Source organism: Nannospalax galili, unplaced genomic scaffold (assembly GCF_000622305.1).
Source record: "Nannospalax galili isolate Female #2095 unplaced genomic scaffold, S.galili_v1.0 scaffold298, whole genome shotgun sequence".
NCBI lineage: Eukaryota > Metazoa > Chordata > Mammalia > Rodentia > Spalacidae > Nannospalax > Nannospalax galili.
In genome coordinates this window covers 1,239,169-1,258,524 of record NW_008344488.1, presented here as the reverse complement: position 1 = coordinate 1,258,524, position 19,356 = coordinate 1,239,169, and the positions used below count along the sequence as shown (strand labels likewise).

The 19,356-nt window shown below is 36.6% G+C and overlaps 1 protein-coding gene across 5 annotated transcripts in view; it reads left to right on the top strand.

Annotated features, from left to right (window-relative positions):
• Pign (phosphatidylinositol glycan anchor biosynthesis class N) overlaps positions 1-19,356 on the top strand; it is a 171,601-nt gene that overhangs the window by 130,287 nt on the left and 21,958 nt on the right. For 3 of the 5 annotated variants that reach the window (XM_017800012.2, XM_029567167.1, XM_017800011.2), the window contains 6 exons: positions 2,559-2,661; positions 4,233-4,319; positions 9,177-9,232; positions 10,219-10,294; positions 12,867-12,940; positions 15,197-15,239. In XM_017800012.2, the coding sequence (XP_017655501.1) occupies positions 2,559-2,661; positions 4,233-4,319; positions 9,177-9,232; positions 10,219-10,294; positions 12,867-12,940; positions 15,197-15,239 (439 nt within the window). Of the gene's footprint in view, positions 1-2,558; positions 2,662-4,232; positions 4,320-9,176; positions 9,233-10,218; positions 10,295-12,866; positions 12,941-15,196; positions 15,240-17,243; positions 17,297-19,356 lie in introns of all 5 variants that reach the window. The other 2 variants (XM_008840646.3, XM_029567166.1) reach the window with 2 other exon arrangements.

Below are 19,356 nucleotides of genomic sequence, written 5' to 3'. Positions count from 1 at the left end.
TTTAAATATTAAATATGCTTCTGTTGATGCTCTGGTGTATTTCCTTCCAATTTTAACTCTGTCTTTTAAGATATAATTAGTCAGTACATATACCATTTTCTCTTTATTAATTTTGGGAACATTTTCTCACATAGTTTTTTTCTTCTCCTTCAGGTTATTTCTTTTCCTTTACCTCACTGTTTCCTTACCCGACTAAGGGAGCTTTTAAATATGCTTCTGTTGATGCTCTGGTGTATTTCCTTCCAATTTTAACTCTGTCTTTTAAGATATAATTAGTCAGTACATATACCATTTTCTCTTTATTAATTTTGGGAACATTTTCTCATGTGGATCATAGTTTTTTAGCTACCATTTTGATACATGTTTAATTTTCTGTTATGAATGCACCTTGATTTACTTAATATTTATCAGTTATTTGTTTACTTGTTTATTTATTTATTTATTTTTGAGATAAAGTCTCATGTAGCCAAGCTTACCTCAAACTCACTATGCAGCCAAGGATGGCTTTGAACTTCTGATCCTCCTGCCTCTACCTCCTATGTGCTAGAATTATAAAGCATGTACCACCATGTCCAGTTATTTGGTGCTAGGGATTTAACCCAGGCTTTGTGCATGCTGAGCAGGTACTCTACCAACTAAGCTAGAGCCCCAGCTCGTAGTGTTATTTATATATTTCCAATTTTTAACTTTTTTATTCTTATTTTGGTTTTGGCTTTTTAATCCAATTTTTGATTTATTAAATGATATTTGAGCTGTATTTTTAGCATGAGCTTTCTGTATAGTTGGATATTTCCTTTGTATGCATCTCAATATAATATACATGGGCCATTATGCATGAACTTTTAAAAATTTTTCCTACTTGTCTTAAGAACAGTGCTGTTTTATATTATCATATCTTTAACAATATTTGATATTTTCTTTTTCAAGTAAGAATACCAAATGCTAATTTAGTAGGCCATGAATGATGCTGCCTTGTACTGTTTTCTGTACCTTTTAACCAATATGTTTTCTCATGTGTGTAGTCTATGCTCATATCCTAGGGCACACTACATATTACATACTAGGCAATTTATATATGCTTTCTTAAACCTTGATGTTTCTTTCCAGTCTTCAATGTTTTGGTTTTATTATTGTGGTAGAGTTGAAAGCATTTTGTATCTTTTGCATTTTTATATTTACGAAATAGTGTCATATGGCCTAGAGTTCAGTGATTGAAAAAGTGAAAAGGGAAATGAGATTGGTTTGTCTTCTTTTGTTTTGTAACTTCCAGTTAATTTAGTAACTCACTCAGAAGTACTTGTGAGCTAGACCTGCATAGTAGCCAAACTTTGTCTTCAGATTTTATAAATAAACTAGTAGGAGGTATAGCCAAGTAAACATGTGATTAAAACAATGTGAGTGCAGTGATTGAGCCTTTGGAAATTACAGAGGTGCAATGATTTCCCCTAATGAGAGTGGAAGCAGTTTGGGAAGGGTCACCAAGTTGCTTCCTGAGCACTTGTTTGTGTCTACTCCCCTCCAGCTTACAGAGGTACCCATACATTATTTAATCACTCTCCTGTGAACTTGCAGTCTTCACCCTTTCTTCTCCACTCCTGTAAACAATATTTCAACAAACAATATTCTTTATAATGAGACATGGTGCAAATTCTGATTTTCTCAGGGTAAATTCTTAGAAATGATACAACTGAATTATAGTTTATGAAAATTTTTTATATTCTTCATTAGATGGCTTTCCAGAAAAGTATGTTTCTATAGCAAGCATGAGAGTTTCTATTTTATTGCAACACTCTTGTCAACACTGTACTTTTTAATATTAACAAATGTGGGCTGGAGAGATGGCTAAATGGTTAAGAACACTGACTGTTCTTGCAGAAGACCCAAGTTCAAATCCCAGCACCCATAACAACTGCCCACAACTCTAGTTCCAGGGGATCCGACAGCCTCTCTTGTCCTCCGCAGGCATTGCACGACACAGGTGCACTTACCTACATGCGGGCATAACACTCATACACATAAAATAAAAATAATAAATAAAAATATTTTTTAAAATATTAGCAAATGTTATCAATAAATAGGGTAGCTCATTAGTGACTTGATTTATTCATCAGTTTTCAGTAATGTCAAACATATTTTCACAGGTATTGATCCTTTATTTTCTTCCTAGAGTTTTGTGTTTCTGTATTACCACCTATGTTTTAGAAAATCTGTAATACTCATCTTGCCCTTATATGTATATTGCTAACTGTTCTTCCAAAGTTACTTTTTGCCTTTTGTCTTAGCATTTTATTTCTCTTTTTGTGAATAATTGTTATATACTTTGTGAATAATTTAAAAATACTTGTTTTAAAATATTTAATTATCTCTAGATTTAATGAATTTCAAAAGAGAACCTGTTGCAGTTGAAATTTAATGTGACTTTCTTTTCCTATTTTTTTCCTGGAAAGCTTAAAGACTTAGAAGGACTATCACAACTATTTTAAGAAAGATGTCTAGTATGAACTAGCAGTTTTCTTTCTTTAATGCTTCTTTTCTGTCCTTCCATTCCTGCCTCTTAGGTATGAAGCTCTCTTTCCTTTGGTGTTGTCATGCTTGATGTTCATCTGGATATACATGGAGCAAGAAACCCTACAACAGTCTGGTGTTTCCTGTAAGCAGAAGGTAGCTGTCAAAGGCATTGTTGCATTATTGCCATAAGGGAGTTACAGTATTATTTCATCAAAAACTCTTTGTGCTTAGAATTTTAGCATTCAGAGAACTTAGCAAATTTTATTTAGCCTTAATAACTAAGTTAAACAATGAATAAGGGAAATTTTCATTTATAACAAAAAAGCACAGTTTTTCTGTTTTACAACACATGTATGGAATGGGCTTTTCCTAGTGATTTATTGAGAATCAAATAGTGAAAACATCATTATACAGCCAATGAGATAGTTCAGCAGGAAAAAAAAAAAGTGCTTGCCGCCTACCAGATAACCTGAGTTCAATACCTCAGACACACCTAGTGGAAGGAGAGAGCCTGGTCAGAAGAATCTTATCATAAGGTCATAAGGTGACATTTAAGTCTCCATTGCTGTTTCTCTGATCCAAGATCATCCTAATCCAAGGTGCTGATTCCATCATTTTAGTGATTGTGGCCTCAGACCACATCTTAGACTCTTTATATACCACAGTATGCTTGAAATTGGGTAAAAGTCTACCACTTTTTAAGGACATTATTATCACAATGAAGTAGAAAGTTAAGTTGATGTCTCCTGTCTTTTAGAACTGAAGGTAATCCTGAGAAACTGATGATAGAAAATTCACAGTTTTACTGAGGTCAGATGAAGAATGCCTTCATAGTTGATCATTCCTAACCAACTCCACTTGCCTTTCTAGAGAGGAATTGATCATTCAGAATAACTTTTCATTACAGGAGAGGCTTTATTGAAGTATCTTGAATAATTGCTGGTTTTTAACTTCCAGCCTCAGGATATTAAAACACTATATGAAAATCAGTTTTGGTCAGATCATTGTAAATAATCAGAGGTCAGAAATTGTTCTTTAATATTAAGTATTTCAGCAGACTGAAGATCATTATGTCACTTTTTAAATTCTATTTTAAGCTAAAACAAGTCTGTCTTCTTCTTGAAGAGTGTCAGAGTGCCCTGGCACTTACTGGACATTTGTATAGGGATAACTGTAGGAAAGTCTTCCTTTACCCTGTTCCTTTGTCTCTTTCCTAGGGCTAGGGGAATTAAATAAGAGGACCCATCTCACTGTAACTGAGTGATTTTTCCCTTCTCTCAAAGACAGAAATATTTTTCATTTTTAGGAAAACTAACTTATCTGCAAATAGAATAAATAGAACAAAGAAAGGGAGAAATATTTAATTTTTACCATACTTTTTAACATCATATAACCAAGTTTAAAGAGATCACTATACTGAGCACCTAGGCTTTGAATGGGGATTTGAAGGTGGAATGTTTATATGAGGTAGGAAAAAACCAGTTCTCACTTTAATTCCACATGTAATAACACCATGACTTTATTCAGCATGTTTTCATTCATGTTTTCCCTTTGAGCAGATTTTATTAATGTGTAATTAAGCCAAAAAAGACTTATTGCTGAGTTTTTTGGTAGGCACAATGTAAATTTCTACCATGGTATCTTAGTCATTGTTAATTTTCCTATAAAGCATAGAAGTAAGCCAACTGCTGTTGTATTTTAATGTATTTCTTATTGTATCACAGCTCACCAGTATCCAGTTCTCCTGCAATACTGACATAGCTCAATTTCGACAGCTCTATCTGGATGACATCCGTAGGGCATTTTTCCTTGTATCCTTTGTTGGAACTTAAGATCTGCTACCCCCATTTTAATAAAGTGAGGTGACATAGACAGTGTTTCTGCTTTCTTAGTGGTAGAATTATGTTAGAGGCTGCTTAACTCTTCTCTCAACTATAGTTTTCTCATATATATAATCAAAATTCAGGGGCATAGGAGACTATGGATTTAGCTCAGGGATAGAGTGCTTGCTTAGCATATACCAAGCCTTGGGTTCAAATCCCAGTACCAAAAAAAAGGAAAGAAAGAAAATAGAAAAATGTTTTTAGCTATTGGAAAGAATGAAGAATGATGTTGCCTGTGTCTGTGTGTGTGTCTGTGTGTCTTTGTGTTCCTACCATTCAGTATCTCAGCAACTAAGATGTTATCACATATGTATATATTTCTTAAAAATTAAAATGTAGCAACTAAAACAGAATTCCCCTTTTAATCCTCAACTCCAGTCTAATTTATCTCATCCTACGAAAGCATTATTATAAATCTGTATCTTTCTTGTGGGCTTTACATGAAATTTGTGCAATGTCTGTCTCACAAGGCTTTTAGGATTACATCAAAGGAAATATTATGAAAGTTATTAGTACTAGAAGTGTAAAAGACAGTGTAGGGAGACTTAACTGCTGAGCTATCTCTCCAGCCCCAACGATTTCCCTTTTTTAAGGCTAAATTGCATTGCATTACATAGATACTTCTTTATCCATTCATAGTAATTTAGGGTCTTTCTGTGTTTGGACCATTGTGAATAATCTTTTAATAACCATGGCAGTGCAGCTATCTTTTCAAGATACAATAGCAATTTCATTTGTGTGTGTGTGTGTGTGTGTGTACATCATATATCCAGAAATGAGATTTCAGGGTCATATAGTTTTATTCTTTGAAGGAACCTTTAAGCTGTTTTCCGTAGTGACTATGCCAACAGTGTGTGAGGGTTTCTTTTCCCCCACATTCTTGCCAATACTTATTTTTCATCTTTTTTAGTGTGCTCTGATGGGTATGAGGTGATAAACCATCAGATATACCACACTGGTTGTTAAGTATTGGAGGCATTTCCTTTGAACTTACTGTGGTGTAGACTGCACCACTCAGGTCTAGAAAAGAAATGTTCTCATTCTCTCCTTCTTGCTTCCTTTATCTCTCTTTATAGGTTCTTTCTACGCAGCCAGTACTAACAAGCTACTGTGCCTCCTTGTGCTAGGATCTCTCTAGGTTATAATCACATTCTGTGTTTTCTGTTTACTACCAAACTCCTTCAAAGCAATGTTTTCATTATTTCCTACTCATTCATTGAATCCACAAGCCTATAACAGTGCCTGGCACATGGGGCTGGTCCATTAATATGTGCCAACTGTCTCTATGAAGCTGTATTTTGAGTGGTTTGTACAGGCTTCCTAACCTCAGTCTAATCTGCTTAGTTTACTTAGCCATGCTATAACATTAACTCTGTTGATTTTCCTTTGTTTTCTTTTGACTTCTAGGAGATGATCCAAGTTCTCTTCTTTTTATATCACTCTGTTCTCCTTCGCCTTCTCTTCCTTTGCCTGATCTTGACCCATGGTTTTCCCCAGGCTCCATCATTAACTTGCTCTTCTTACTGTGTCTGATGAGTGCTATCCTCTCCTTGAGCATTGGCATACATCTCTGTGCAAACAACTTTGACATCTGCTTGTCCAGCTTTGACCTCTCTCCTGACCTTGGGAGCCATATTTCCAACATTCTCCTGGGTATCACCAGGTACATGTGCCAAAAGTAACCGCTGCTGTTCTTATCTAAAGTTGCTTGCTTGAGTAGATCTCATCTCATTTAGTGGCACCACCGTGCTCCCAGCTACCCAGGCTTCCAAACTGCCATATGGCGTTGCTCTTTAGCTAAGTCCCACTAGCCCCCCACATTCTCCACTTCCATTATCACTTTACTAGTTCAGGCTTTCTGCTGGTTAGTTTTTGTCAGCTTGGCACAAATCTAGTCACTTGGGAAGAAGGAACTCAGCTGAGGCATTGTTTCCATCAGACTGGCTTGTGGACGTGTCTGTGAGGTATTTCCTTAATTGTTTATTGATGTACAAGAGCCCAGCCCTCTGTGGGTGGTGCCATCCTTGGGCATGTGGATCTAGGCTATATAGGAAAGGTAGCTGAGGGGCTGGAGAGATGGCTTAGCAATTAAGAGTACTGACTGCTATTGCAAATATTCTAAGCGCAACTGGATGAGAATGAAAGAGAATTTGGGGTGTAAATGGCTATATATACAAATAATGGTACTTAACATATACTCAAGGTTTAATTAATGGTTTAATTATAAATTTCTTTTCTCATTGATCACATTTAGAAAAAGAAGTCAGGGAAAGCCAGGTCACAATTTAAATTGGGCACTTACAGCCACCTAAAAAGGAAGTAAATCCAGCCCTTCAGCACCTGGTACGCATTCCAAAAAGGGCCTGGTCATCTGTGGTACCACTGGCCAAGAGATATTAGGTGTGACCCCAGGTTAGGTATCCAAGAAATCTTTAAATTTTAGCTTTAAGTCACAGACTTTCAATTTCTCTTTCAGAGTCTGGAGAGATGGCTCAAGGGTTAAGAACTCTGGCTGCTCTTGTAGAGGACCCAGATTCAATTCCTAGCACCTACATGGTGGCTAACAACCATCTGTATCACCAGTTCTGGGAGATTAGACACCCTCTTCTGACCTCTGCAGGCATTGCATGACAAAGGTACACCTACCTACATATAGGCAATATACTCATACACATATAATAAAAATAATAAGGGCTGGAGAGATGGCTCAGTAGTTAAGAGTACTGGCTGCACTTGCAGAGGACCCAGGTTTGATTCTCAGCACCCACATGGTAGCTAACAACCATCCATAACTCCAGTTCCAGGAGGATCCAATGCCTTAATATTAGGGACCTCTGTACTAGGCATTGCACGACATGGGTGCACTTAGATACATGTAGGAAATACACTCACATACACAAAATAAAAATTTTAAAATTTAAAAAAAATAATAAAAAAAATATTAAAAAAAAAAAAAAGAAGAAAGGTAGCTGAGTAAGGCAGGGGAAACAAGCCAGTAAGCAGCATTCCTCCATGGTCTTTGCTTCAGTTCTTGTCTTCAGGTTGAGTTCCTCCCCTGAATTCCTACCATGGCTTCCCTCAATGTTAGTTTGTGACCTAGGAGTTCTAAGATGAAATTAAATTCTTTCCTCTCCCCAAGTTGGTGTTGGTCAGTGTTTTATCATAACAATAGACAGCCAAACTAGAATGGTTTCTTACCTATGACATGAACTACTTGAAATACTCCTTAGGTGAATTTCCTGCCTGCAAGCTTTTGTCTTCAATTCATTTTTTTTATTGTGCCATTCACCTAAAATATTCACTTCCCACATTATTTCTTCATACAGTTAAAGCTCAAAGTGTTTTTGTTAATATGTCACTAATCTGTATTTCTTCCTCCATTTCATTATATCTTTCAATAAGCCATTATCTCTTATACCTATTTACTCTTTCATGACTATGTAATTTATTTCCACACTGTCTCTACTGATTTCATCAGTATATGATCACTTTAATACTATTCTATTCATGTTTACATTCTTAGTGCCTGCCTAGTCTCTGACACACACTAGACAATAAATATTGATTGGTAAAGTCATTAGTTCAGTGAACAGTTGCATGAACACCTTTAAGGCTCAGCATACCAACTCAGATACCACTTTTTCACTGAAAATTTTCATAATTCATACTTCCTCTTCAGGGTTTCTATACCAGTTTTATGTGCACGTGTGTAATAGTAAAAGAACTAACATTTATCGATGGCTTTTATTAATTCAGGCACCAATTTTTTTAGTACTTTGCTAGCAATAAATACTGGAAACCAGCAAGATTAATGTCTACATTTTATTACTGTATTAATACAATTAAAGTTCATGAAATGGGGCTAGTGAGATATTCCAGTGGGCAAAAGCACTTGCTGTACAAGCCTAAAGACCTGAGTTCAATCCCTTGAACCCATGATAGAATTAGAGAACAGACCCTGGAAAGTTGTCTTCTGACTTCCGCTTGTATTGTGGATTGCATATACCCACACACACAGTAGTAATAATAATAATAAATAATTTTTTTAAATTTTAACTTCAAGAAATGTAAAAAATGTTCAGCATGTTTTCATTCCATTGTCCATTGAATTATTCTAAAGCATGATGTCTTGGGATTTAGTTTTGAGCCTTTTGAAGATCCTAGTATGTATGGTGGCACGTGACAAGCACATGTAAATAAAACTGTCCTGCAGCTGAAGATGTCTCATGTACTAGACTTGGGGTCTTTTGAAAAAGCCATATGTAGCCAGCTGCACACATAGTCCAGCTTGTTCATCACTGAGAAAAGGAAGCTGGTCCTCTCAGAGCTACCAGTGGCTCCCCACACTTCAGTTTTCAGTGCATTGCCTCAGTTTTCATATCTTTATAAGTACATTCACCAGGAATTCAATCAACTATCCATTTGAAACAATTCATGATGATTTAACAAGTACAAAAGCAAATTGCTTTTGTGGTAGAATTGTCATTGTTTTTCTGTTTTTTGTTTTTCTAAATGAAAAGCAATTGTCTGCACCAAACACCAGGTACAGAAACAGTGGCCATAATCAAAAGAAAAGGCAAGCTGGAAGACACACCCATATCCCTCTGCTCTGCATACACCTGTCCCCTGCCAGGTGATTTGAATTCTGAGTTTGAAATCTTAGGTCTGTAAACCAGGCTTACAAATTACTTGCAAGATTGTTCTAAGGATTAAATAAGAATACATGATCTGAAGAAAAAAGTTATGAATTCTGACTTGTTTTGGCCTTTCCTTAACTCTGGTTAGGTTTTCTTCTTAGTGACAGCATTTTTTGGAACTGGAAATATAGCTTCTATTAACAGGTAAGTTTTTAAACTTTTATTTATTCATTTAATTTTGTGTGTGTGTGTGTGTGTGCGCGCGCGTGTGTGTGTGTGCATGTGTGTGTGCGTGTGTGTGTGTGTGTGTGCGTGTGTGTGTGTGTGTGAATGTGTACTACTGTGAGTGTGGATGGCAGATGACAACTTCCACCAGGTGAGTTCTTAGGCTTTGAACTCAGATCCTCAAGAATTGGTGGGAAACACCTTTACCTGCTGAGCTATCTTGCTAGCCCTTAACAGGTAATTTTAAATGAAAACAGCAGTTTAAGACCAACATTAGCTACAAAATGAGTTCCAGATCAGTCATAGTGGATGGGATCTTGTCTCAAAAAGCAAGCAAATTGGAACCTGTCTACAGGGGGGATTTTTTTAGATTTATTTCTATTTTTCTTAAGTGTATGCATGTGTGTCTGTGTGGTATGTGTGGTTGGGTGCCCACAGAGGCTAAAAGAGGCCATCAGATACCATGAAACTAGAGTTACAGACAGACAGTCATGAGCCACCAGACCTGGGTGCTGGAAACCAAACTGAGGTCCTCTAGAAGAGCAGCAAGTGCTCTTAACTGATGGGCCAGCTCTCTAGTCCTTTTACGTCCTTGTTTATACTCAGTAATATATTTGGATATTGGTATATAGATCTATTTTGTCCATTCTGTTGACCTCAAAATATTTCTTAGAATGAATGCTTAAGTTTTAGTAAAAGTAGAATTTAGATTTTTTTTTTTTGTCTTTTTGAGACAGGGTCTCCCTGTAGTGGCACTGGCCTGGAACTCACTATGTAGACCAGGATGGCCTTGAACTCACAGAGATCCGCCTGCCTTTGGCTCCTGAGTGCTGGGATTAAAGGCATGTGCCACCATGCCTGGCTCAGAGAATTATTTTAAACATCCTTTTACTAGAACAGCCTTTTAAAGTTAAAGTTACTTTTACTGTGTGGATTCTAAAATCTTTTCTCTTATGTTTGTCTAGTTTTGACCTTGCTTCTGTGTATTGCTTTCTGACGGTGTTTAGTCCTTTCATGATGGGAGCTCTGATGATGTGGAAGGTTAGTTATTTAAAGTTGTTACTTGCATTACATGACTGGTTTTTAGACTGTGATATTAAGATTATGTAACATGTGACATTAAGATTGTGAAACTGTGATAGAGATACATGATGAGGGAAGAAAATACCCTTTCAAACTTGGTGTTGTTGGAGGCAGACCCTCTAACCCTTGCTTCCAGATATAGTTAATCTTTACTCTTAAGCCTGTTTGAGTACAAAAGAGTAGTGATTCTTTTAGTCCAAGAAAATCCTATCAGAGGTAATTAAAGCCTTCAGGGGAGCTGCAATCAGAACTGAAGTGCTGCTAAAGATTCTAAAGTTCTCTGACCCCATGGGTCCCCAACCACAGGATGGCTACATGTTAAGATCTTTTCTCATAATCCATGCACCTAGAATTGATCTGTTCTTTCAACACATAGGTCTCTGAGTGTTCTGTTCATTTAATGTTTTAGATACTAGCTGAGTGCTGACAGTATTTGAAGTTTCTAGAGATACAGACTCTGATGGAATGCAGTTCACATTCTTCCCCTTCTTCTCTAAGGTCACTGTATTTGTTACTTTTATGTTGCTGTAATAAAATACTGTGACCAAAAAGTAAGTTAAGGAAGAGAGGGTTTATTTTGACATACAGTCCCAGAGGGAATGCAGTCCATCATGGTAGAAAAGGCAAGACATCAGAAACTTGAGGCCAGCCTGGCAGTCAGGAAGCAGAGAGAGAAAACAGGAAGTGGGGCCAGCCCACCCCCAGTGATGTACTTCCTCCTGCACAGCTCCACCTCCTAAAGGTTCCATAATTTTCCCAAACAGCTGCATCAACTGGAGACGAAGCATTAATACTTGAGCCGTGGGAACATTGCTCATTCAGATCACCACAGTCATTGTGCTTACCTTGTTTCCACCACCAAGCTTCTTCTTCTGTATTGCTTGACACATCTTATGAAGAATGTATTTATTTAAATATTCAGATACATGAGTAATAATTGTTAAAGGTTCATATCTTAATAGTTTTTTTAAGTACTACTAACTTTTTTACTACACTAATAGAAATGTAAATTTAAGAAATATTAAAGACGTTTGAAATTTCTCGCCTTATTTTCTATTCTCTAATTATTCTAAAATATATTAAGGTTTCTTTGTCCTTCATCATTTTTTAATGATGATTTTTCTTTGCTGAGTCTATTAAAAATTATGAAACTAATTAAAAATAAGAAAAAAGTTCAAATTAGAATACTAGATCTTTAATTTTGGGCATAATTCTAATTTCTGACAGCATAATACATTTGACTAGTGTTGACTGGTAAGTCCTTATTCATATGTTCGTCTTTGGAAAAGATTCTTGTGCAGTTTTAATTATCATTTCTTTCTCATACCCCATCTTATGAAACATTGAATACATCTATATATTAATAAATAATCATTGAGGGGCTATGAGAGGAGTGGTAAGGAGGCAGTGGGGACTGTCCATGGTCATATTTCTTGCATATGTGTAGGAAATTCTCAAAGAATAGAAAAGTTAAGAAAAACTTGATCACTGGAAAGTAATACCTCAAAAATATTAACTAGGGCTGGAGAGATGGCTCAGCAGTTAAGAGCACTGGCTGCTCTTGCAGAGGTCCTGGGTTCAATTTCCAGCACCCACATGGTACCTAATAACCATCTGTAATTCCAGTTCCAGGGGATTTGATGCCCTCTTCTGACTTCTATGGGCATTGCACAACACAGGTGCACTTACACAGATGCAGGCAGTACATTCATACATATAAAAAACAAAAATAATAAAATACTTTTAAAATATTAACAATACTGATGAATTTTCAAACAGTAAAAACTTTATATCTTTTTGTATTTTTCAAATTACTTAATTGAGCATGAATTTACAATCAGAAATAAAATAGCATTTTAAATTATTTATTATTTGTATGTATATTAGTATTTGCCTGCACGTATTTAAGTGTACCATGTGCATGCAGTACCTGTGAAGACCAAATTTGGGAGTCAGATCCCCTGGAATTGGAGTTAGACAGTTATGAACGACCATGTGGGTGCTGGGAACTCAACCTGAGTCCTCTGCAAGAGCAACAAATGCCCTTAATCACTGAGCTGTCTCTCCAGCCCCCAAATAGCATTTAAAAATAAAAAAGGAGCAACAAAACCACTGAATCATGTTTACAGTGGTGTAGTATCAAAGAGCAAGCTAAGTTCAGGCATCTGTGTATCAAATTATCAGGTTACTTAATTCTTTTAAGGCATTCTGTATCATATCCTCTTGGAAACATTCGAATATTATCATGAATTATTAGAATGAATCAAATAGGACAAAATTGTAATTTTTTTTTTATTTGGAATAGACCTTAATGTTTGTTATCTTTCTTTGTGTATTAATGTGAATCTTTTAAGTTTCATCACTGTTCCATGCCACAGTATCATGCCTTTATTTCAGTTGTTTCTCTTCACTAGAATATATAGGTTATTTGAGAAATTGAAAGTATTTCTGTAAGCAAAAAATAGTATTTTCTTCAAAAGAGTTTTGGGTACTTGTTACCAATAATGTCATTTGTTGTTCTTTGAAACAGATCTTAATTCCTTTTGTTCTTGTGATGTGTGCTTTTGAAGCAGTTCAGATAACTACACAGTTGTCATCAAAGGGGTAAGATAAATGTTCAAGCTGTGGTTTTGCCAATTCTAGTAAATGAGAGAATATTTGAAGATACTTTATGTGATTGCTGTTAAAACCTTGTAACATAATTGTTTATTATAAAAGTTAGAAGTCTTTTACCCTCTTAGAGTATAGTTGTGATTATAGGAAATTGGTTAATTAGGGCCTGTAGCAGACAAGTGTGCTTTCTCAGTAATAAAGCATTAGAATGTTATTCAAGATGGTGAAGACTCTCCCTGGTAAAACGTAGATGTTAATACTGTAGTTAATTATGTGTTTGTTATTAGACATACGGTGCCTACAAAAAATGAGAGGCTGTCATTCCAACTTCTTTTGGCTTTTTTCTTAAATATGTATTAAATTTGTAGACATTATTTCATTTTATATGGTTTGACATTAACTTTTCTGTTAGTCAATACTAAAAGATTGAATAATATTAACATAACTTTGCATTTTCTTCATGCTGAGTTTAAGCTGCCATAATTTTTTCAAAAATTATATCCCTCTATTTAGAAATAGTAGAAATCTTGTTTCTAGTTTGAAAAAGAATGTTCTTTTCAAGATATTTGCATGGATTTAATTATTTATTTTATTTTTATGTGTATGAGTGTTTTGCCTGCATGCGTGTAAGTACACCTGTTCATTCAGTGCCCACAGAGGCCAGAAGAGAGCACCAGATCCCCTGGAACTGGAGTTACAATTAGTTGCTAAACTTTTAGAAGGAATTTTAAAGCAGGACATGGTGGCACATGCCTTAATCCAGCATTTGGGAGGCAGAGGCAGGCAAATCTCTGTGAGTTCGAGGCCAGCCTGGTCTACATAGAGAGTTCCAGGCCAGCTGGGGCTACAGGGAGACCCTGTCTCAAAAGAATTGGGATGAATAAGAACTGAGGACAGTGGAATAAAAAAAGAAAGCTCATCAATAGTGTATCTGTGTTTGTGTATATATGTTTGTGTGTGCATGTGTGTGTAGCAGTCTATATTGAGACTAATGTAGTGGAATACTAAACACAGAAGGAGGTTAGAACAGAGGCAGAGGTGGCAGAATCAAGGGCTATGAAAAAAGGTCTCTTTTGACATTTAAACCCTTAAAAGACTTTGATATTTGCCCTGTTCATCATAAGCACTCCTCAGATTTAATATGTCATCCATTGAATTCAGTGAGTCCCTTTTTTCCTATTGCCAAGTAGCTATGAATCCCATTTTTCCTTTTTCTTTTATTTATTTATTTTTATTTTTTGTGTGTATTATGCCTGCCTGTATGTAAGTGTACCCATGTTGTGTAATGTCCAAGGAGGACAGAAGAGGGTGTTGGATCCCCTGGAACTGGAGTTGTGGACAGTTGTTAGCTGCCATGTTGGTGCTGGGACTCAAACCCAGGTCCTCTGCAAGAGTTGTCAGTGCTCTTAACCGCTGAGCCATCTCTCCAACCACCTGAATCCCTTTTTCTTGACCTAATCTATTAAGCCAAACTCCAACTTTCTTTCACTGCTTATCTACTTGTTAACTGTTGTTCACATCATTTCTTCCTGCCTTTACCTTCACAGTTTTATTAATTTCTGTTGTGAAACATTTTCTTAAAATTCTTAAAAGTCTAGGAGTTGAAAGGGGAGTGTGGCTTGTTTATGAAATCTGTAATGTCAAGAATGAGTTGCATATACCCAACCAATGATTCTAACCACATTTCTTATTCATCCTTTTTTTTTTTTTTTTTTTTTTTTTTTTTTGGGACAGGGTCTCCCTGTAGCCCCAGCTGTCCTGGAACTCACTATGTAGACCAGGCTGGCCTCAAACTCACAAAGATCTGCCTGCCTCTGCCTCACAAGTGCTGGGATTAAAGGCGTGCACCACCATTATTCATCCCTTAAAATATATACTGAATAAAGATGAGGTAGAAAAGCATTATTTTATTTTTCATGAGTTAAAAATGAACTTTTCTAAATGTCAGTTGTCTAGTTCCTTAGTCTCAATGACTGGTTCATCAACAAAACCTTGTGCATTGGGGGCAGAGACCATTGAAAGGGCCTATAGATGAAAAGATTGCTAGCAGTAAATGCATAGCATTGAGTTGAGTGGTAGGCAGCACAGGGCCATTGGGTGCCATCAGCATCCCTGCTTTCCATTCCCCTATTCTTTTGGTGTTGATTTAACCTTTTAGGTTACCTGAGGATATTGTTCACATTTGGATTTTAACATTCTCGAAAGTCTACCTGTTGTTTTATATGAATTTTTGTCTTTATTTTGTAGCCTTTTCCTCATTGTTCTCGTCATATCAGACGTCATGGCTTTGGTAAGGCATTATTCGCTATTCAGTATAACTTAGATCCAGAAACTGAGATCCATGTCCACTCTGTACAAAAAATTCTATATATGGAATTCTAAGTGCTGGTATAATTTACACAGATAAAATTACATTATATTATTATATTATGCAGTAAGTGTGCTCTTTGCGGTGTCAGAATTTTGTTTCATTACCTGATTATCCAAAACTGTCATTTTATACCTAGTCTTTCAGGTTGCTTGTATCTGAAATGAACCTCGTTATAGATTAACAGAAGAAGCCCACTGTAGATTTGGATAATGCATCACTTACATTTGAGTGGAATTGGATTGTTATTCCCCTCAGCTAAAAGAAATGAAAAAAGGGAGAGTGAAGAAAAGAAAAAGGAAATATAGCTTTTCAGTTGGGAACATGTTATCAGCTGGTAGCTATAGTCAGTGAGTTCTGAGTGAGGAACTGGAGATACTCTTCTTGTATATAATGTAGTAACAAAAAGAATAAACCTGATTTAGTTTTGGGTGGGAGTTTCCAAAACCACCCCCACATTTGACAATTCTCTGAAAGGCTTCACAGAACTTGCCAAAGATTGTTATATTCACAGTTTTGGTTTATGACAGTAAGATGATACATATTAAAATCAGCCATGGGAATTGATGTGTACGGTAGGGTGCAGAAGGGCACCAAATGCATAGCTCTGATGTTTTCTTCTGTTAAGTGAGGATAGCATTCCTCTCTCTGCATGTAGGTATGACAGTACATGCTGCCAGCCAAACTTTCCTTAGGTTTGTATCGGGAGTTGGTCAAACACTGCCCACTTGATTGATTTAACCTCCAGTCTTCCCAGGAGTAGAAATGACACCATTTGGCCCCAGACTCCCACCATAAATCATATTGTTAGATTGCCTGGTTACTAATGCCATAGGCAAACACTTCATCAGCTTTTGAAGGGCCTACACATCACCTCCCAGTAGCTGAGGACAAAGGCCACATCTCTTTTGGGGTATGATTAATGTTTTACCATGTAATAGCTCATGCTAATACTATTGGAAACATTACTAGGGTAATTTCCCAAATCTGAATGCTAGTCACGTCATTTAGATGAGAGCATTTTTTGTGTGTTATTCAACTAAATATCCAGTGTATTTCTGAAATTGACCATATATAATATTAGAACAAAATCAACATTCATTTTTGCTCACAAAATGACAAATAGGCAAGGATAGAGAAGAAATGAAATTGGCTAATTTCGCATGAAGAATCAGGTTGCCTAATTTAACCCATAAAGTCATTTGTGGTCCAGCTTCATTGACTGGCATCATTTCTCACCTCTCCCTCCTTGTTGTCTCTAAAACAGCGTTACTTTGAACCCACTAAGCTGTGTCTGAACTCTTGGTATTTAATTGGTTTTTCCCTTGCCTAGAAACACACTCCTGCCTCTATCTCCCCAACTTCGTCTTTATCTGATTTCTACTTTTCCCTTACATTTCCTCTTCTTCTGTGCTTCCATAATTATCTATATTTTTCAAAGATAGCACCTCTCTGTCTCTTTCATGTACACATGCATACACAACACACAGACACACACACATCCACACATACATACGCTCTCACACTCCTAATAATTTGAATCATTCATTAGATTATATGCCTCATGAAGATTTTATTCCAAGACCTTAGCAGTGATTATTAGTAGACAGACTCAGTAAGCATTGATTGAATAATGGGTAATATGGCTTCACTTAAAGCTTTGTGATTTAATGTCTTTTATTAAATTTGGTGGTCGTTTATCTTTAGTTACTCACAAATGTAACTTTTGTGTTTATTTGATTAAATGGTAGTTCTGTCTTTGGCATTTAGATCATTGCTCATTTTAGTCCAAGCAAAAGTTGCAATAAAGGGCATATTGTGGATTCTGGGAGGGGGGGTCAGAATACCAAATATACAATCCTAAAACAACTTTATTGATTGAATTTGTCTTTTTTTTAATGGAGCCATGTGTTCTATATTTTGCAGCATTTTTTCTTCTTAGTCAAGGATTATGGCAGCTGGCTTGATATTGGAACAAGGTACATAAATGGTCATAGAAATTCCAAATGGTGGCTGGTAGAGAAGGTGCCGGTATGATTTTGAGGCAAGCATAGCAAATCCTCTTGAAGCGAGGCACCTTTTTCTAATTCTTGGCATGAACACATTCTCAGGTATTTTCTTGGGATGCTGTGGGGGAGGTGGATGGATGTTTAGTCTGGAGAGAACTGAAGGGCAGCAGGAAGATGTAAGAGAGACTGCCTGAATCTGGAGTTTCAAGTAGATCTCTCCAGTGTCCTTGTGTATTCTCTTAATCTCACAATCTCTTTGGAAAAATAAGGCTATTCAAGTTTGCCATGAATTTTATGTGTTGATTTCAATTTCATGCTGTTATTATCTTTTAGAAGCTTTAATATGGGAACATTGTAGCATGCTGTTATTTAAAGCATAATCTGCACAAAAAAGTCAGTTTCCTCTTTACTATCATCTATCAGTTGCCATAATCGGTTAAATTTCTTCTTTGAAAAGAAGAAAGCAAAGTTAATCCCCCCTCCACCACCCCCTCAATGGATTCTGAAACAGAATGTTTTTATAGACTGATTTTATTTCATTTAGTCAATATTTACTCACACTTAAGCTGCTAAGAATTGTGTGGGTTTTCTAGAGAGAGTGCATTAGACAGTCTCTCATCCTAGTTCCTATCTTGTACCACTGTGTTGTTTGCATACCTGTCTCCCTCTCCTGATGTACTGGATTCCCTCAGATCTGGGATTTGATTTGAGTCTCTTACATGCCGTGTATGCTTCACAGGTAGAAGGTACTGGGCATCATTGATTTTTTTCTTCATTTCTCTTCCTGAATATATGAAAACCTGAGGCAGTGTTTTGATGTCTTCTCCTTACCACCTCTCTTGTCCCAAAGACCCAGGCAAAGAGTAGGTCATAGGATGGATTCAGAACTTGGGTTCAAGACCCTGTTCTGTCATTTTTAGCTGTGAGACCACAAGTGACTTTTTCTTCCAAAGCACCTCCCCCTTTTCCTTGTAGTCATTTTTAATTAATTCGTGAAAACATTTAGCATAGTGTCTGACATCTAATGAGCTTCAATAGATATCTGATACTATTACTATTGTTATTCTAGAGTTTTGTTTTTAATCCTTTAAAATGCTTCTTGTATTTGATCTTTTCTTATTCTCTTCATATAATTCAATTAATTTATATTCATTGTAGACATATGTACTGGTTGCTTTCTGTTGCTATGATAAGCACCATGACCAAAACCACCTTGGGGAGGAAAGGGTTTATTTCAGCTTATAGTATGTCCAGTCCTTCATTGAGGGAAGCCAGGGCAGGAGTGGAAGCAGGAACCTGGAGGCAGAAACTGAAGCACAGACCATGGAGGATTGTTGCTTGCTGGCTTGTTCCTCTGGTCTGTGCTCAGTCTGTGTTTTGGAAACAGGGTCTCCCTGCAGCCCTGGCTTCAGCCTGCTTTCTTATACAACACAGGAACACCTGTCAGTGGAGGGGGGGGTACCACCCACAATAGGCTGGGCCCTCCCATATCACTCAACAATCAAGAAAATGCCCCACAGACAATCCATGGAGGAAACTACTAAATTGAGGTTCTTTCCACTCAGGCGTGTCAAGTTGACAACTGAAGCTATCCCAGCCCAACATAGGTCAAAGTTTGGTTTGAAAAATATTGATAATATATGGTATTTTGGGGACTGCAGATGTGTCTCATTTGGTAGAGTTTGTGTCTACCATGCACGGAACCCTAGGTTCAATCCCCAGCAAATCATAAAATTGGGTGTGGTGGCACATACCTGTAATCCCAGCACTGAGGAAATGGAAGGAGGGGGATCAAAAGTTTAGAGTAATCCCCAGCTATATAGTGAGTTTGAGACCAGCCTGGGATACATGAGACTCTGTCTCAAAAAAAAAGCAACAATTTTTAATGATATTTTTATATGAAACTTTTGCTTTTTAAGTGTGGCAAAATACATACAACACAATATTTATCATCATAAACATTTTAAGCTACTACTGTCACCCATCTCCAAAATTTTTTCCACCTTACAAAACTGAAACTTTGTACTTAC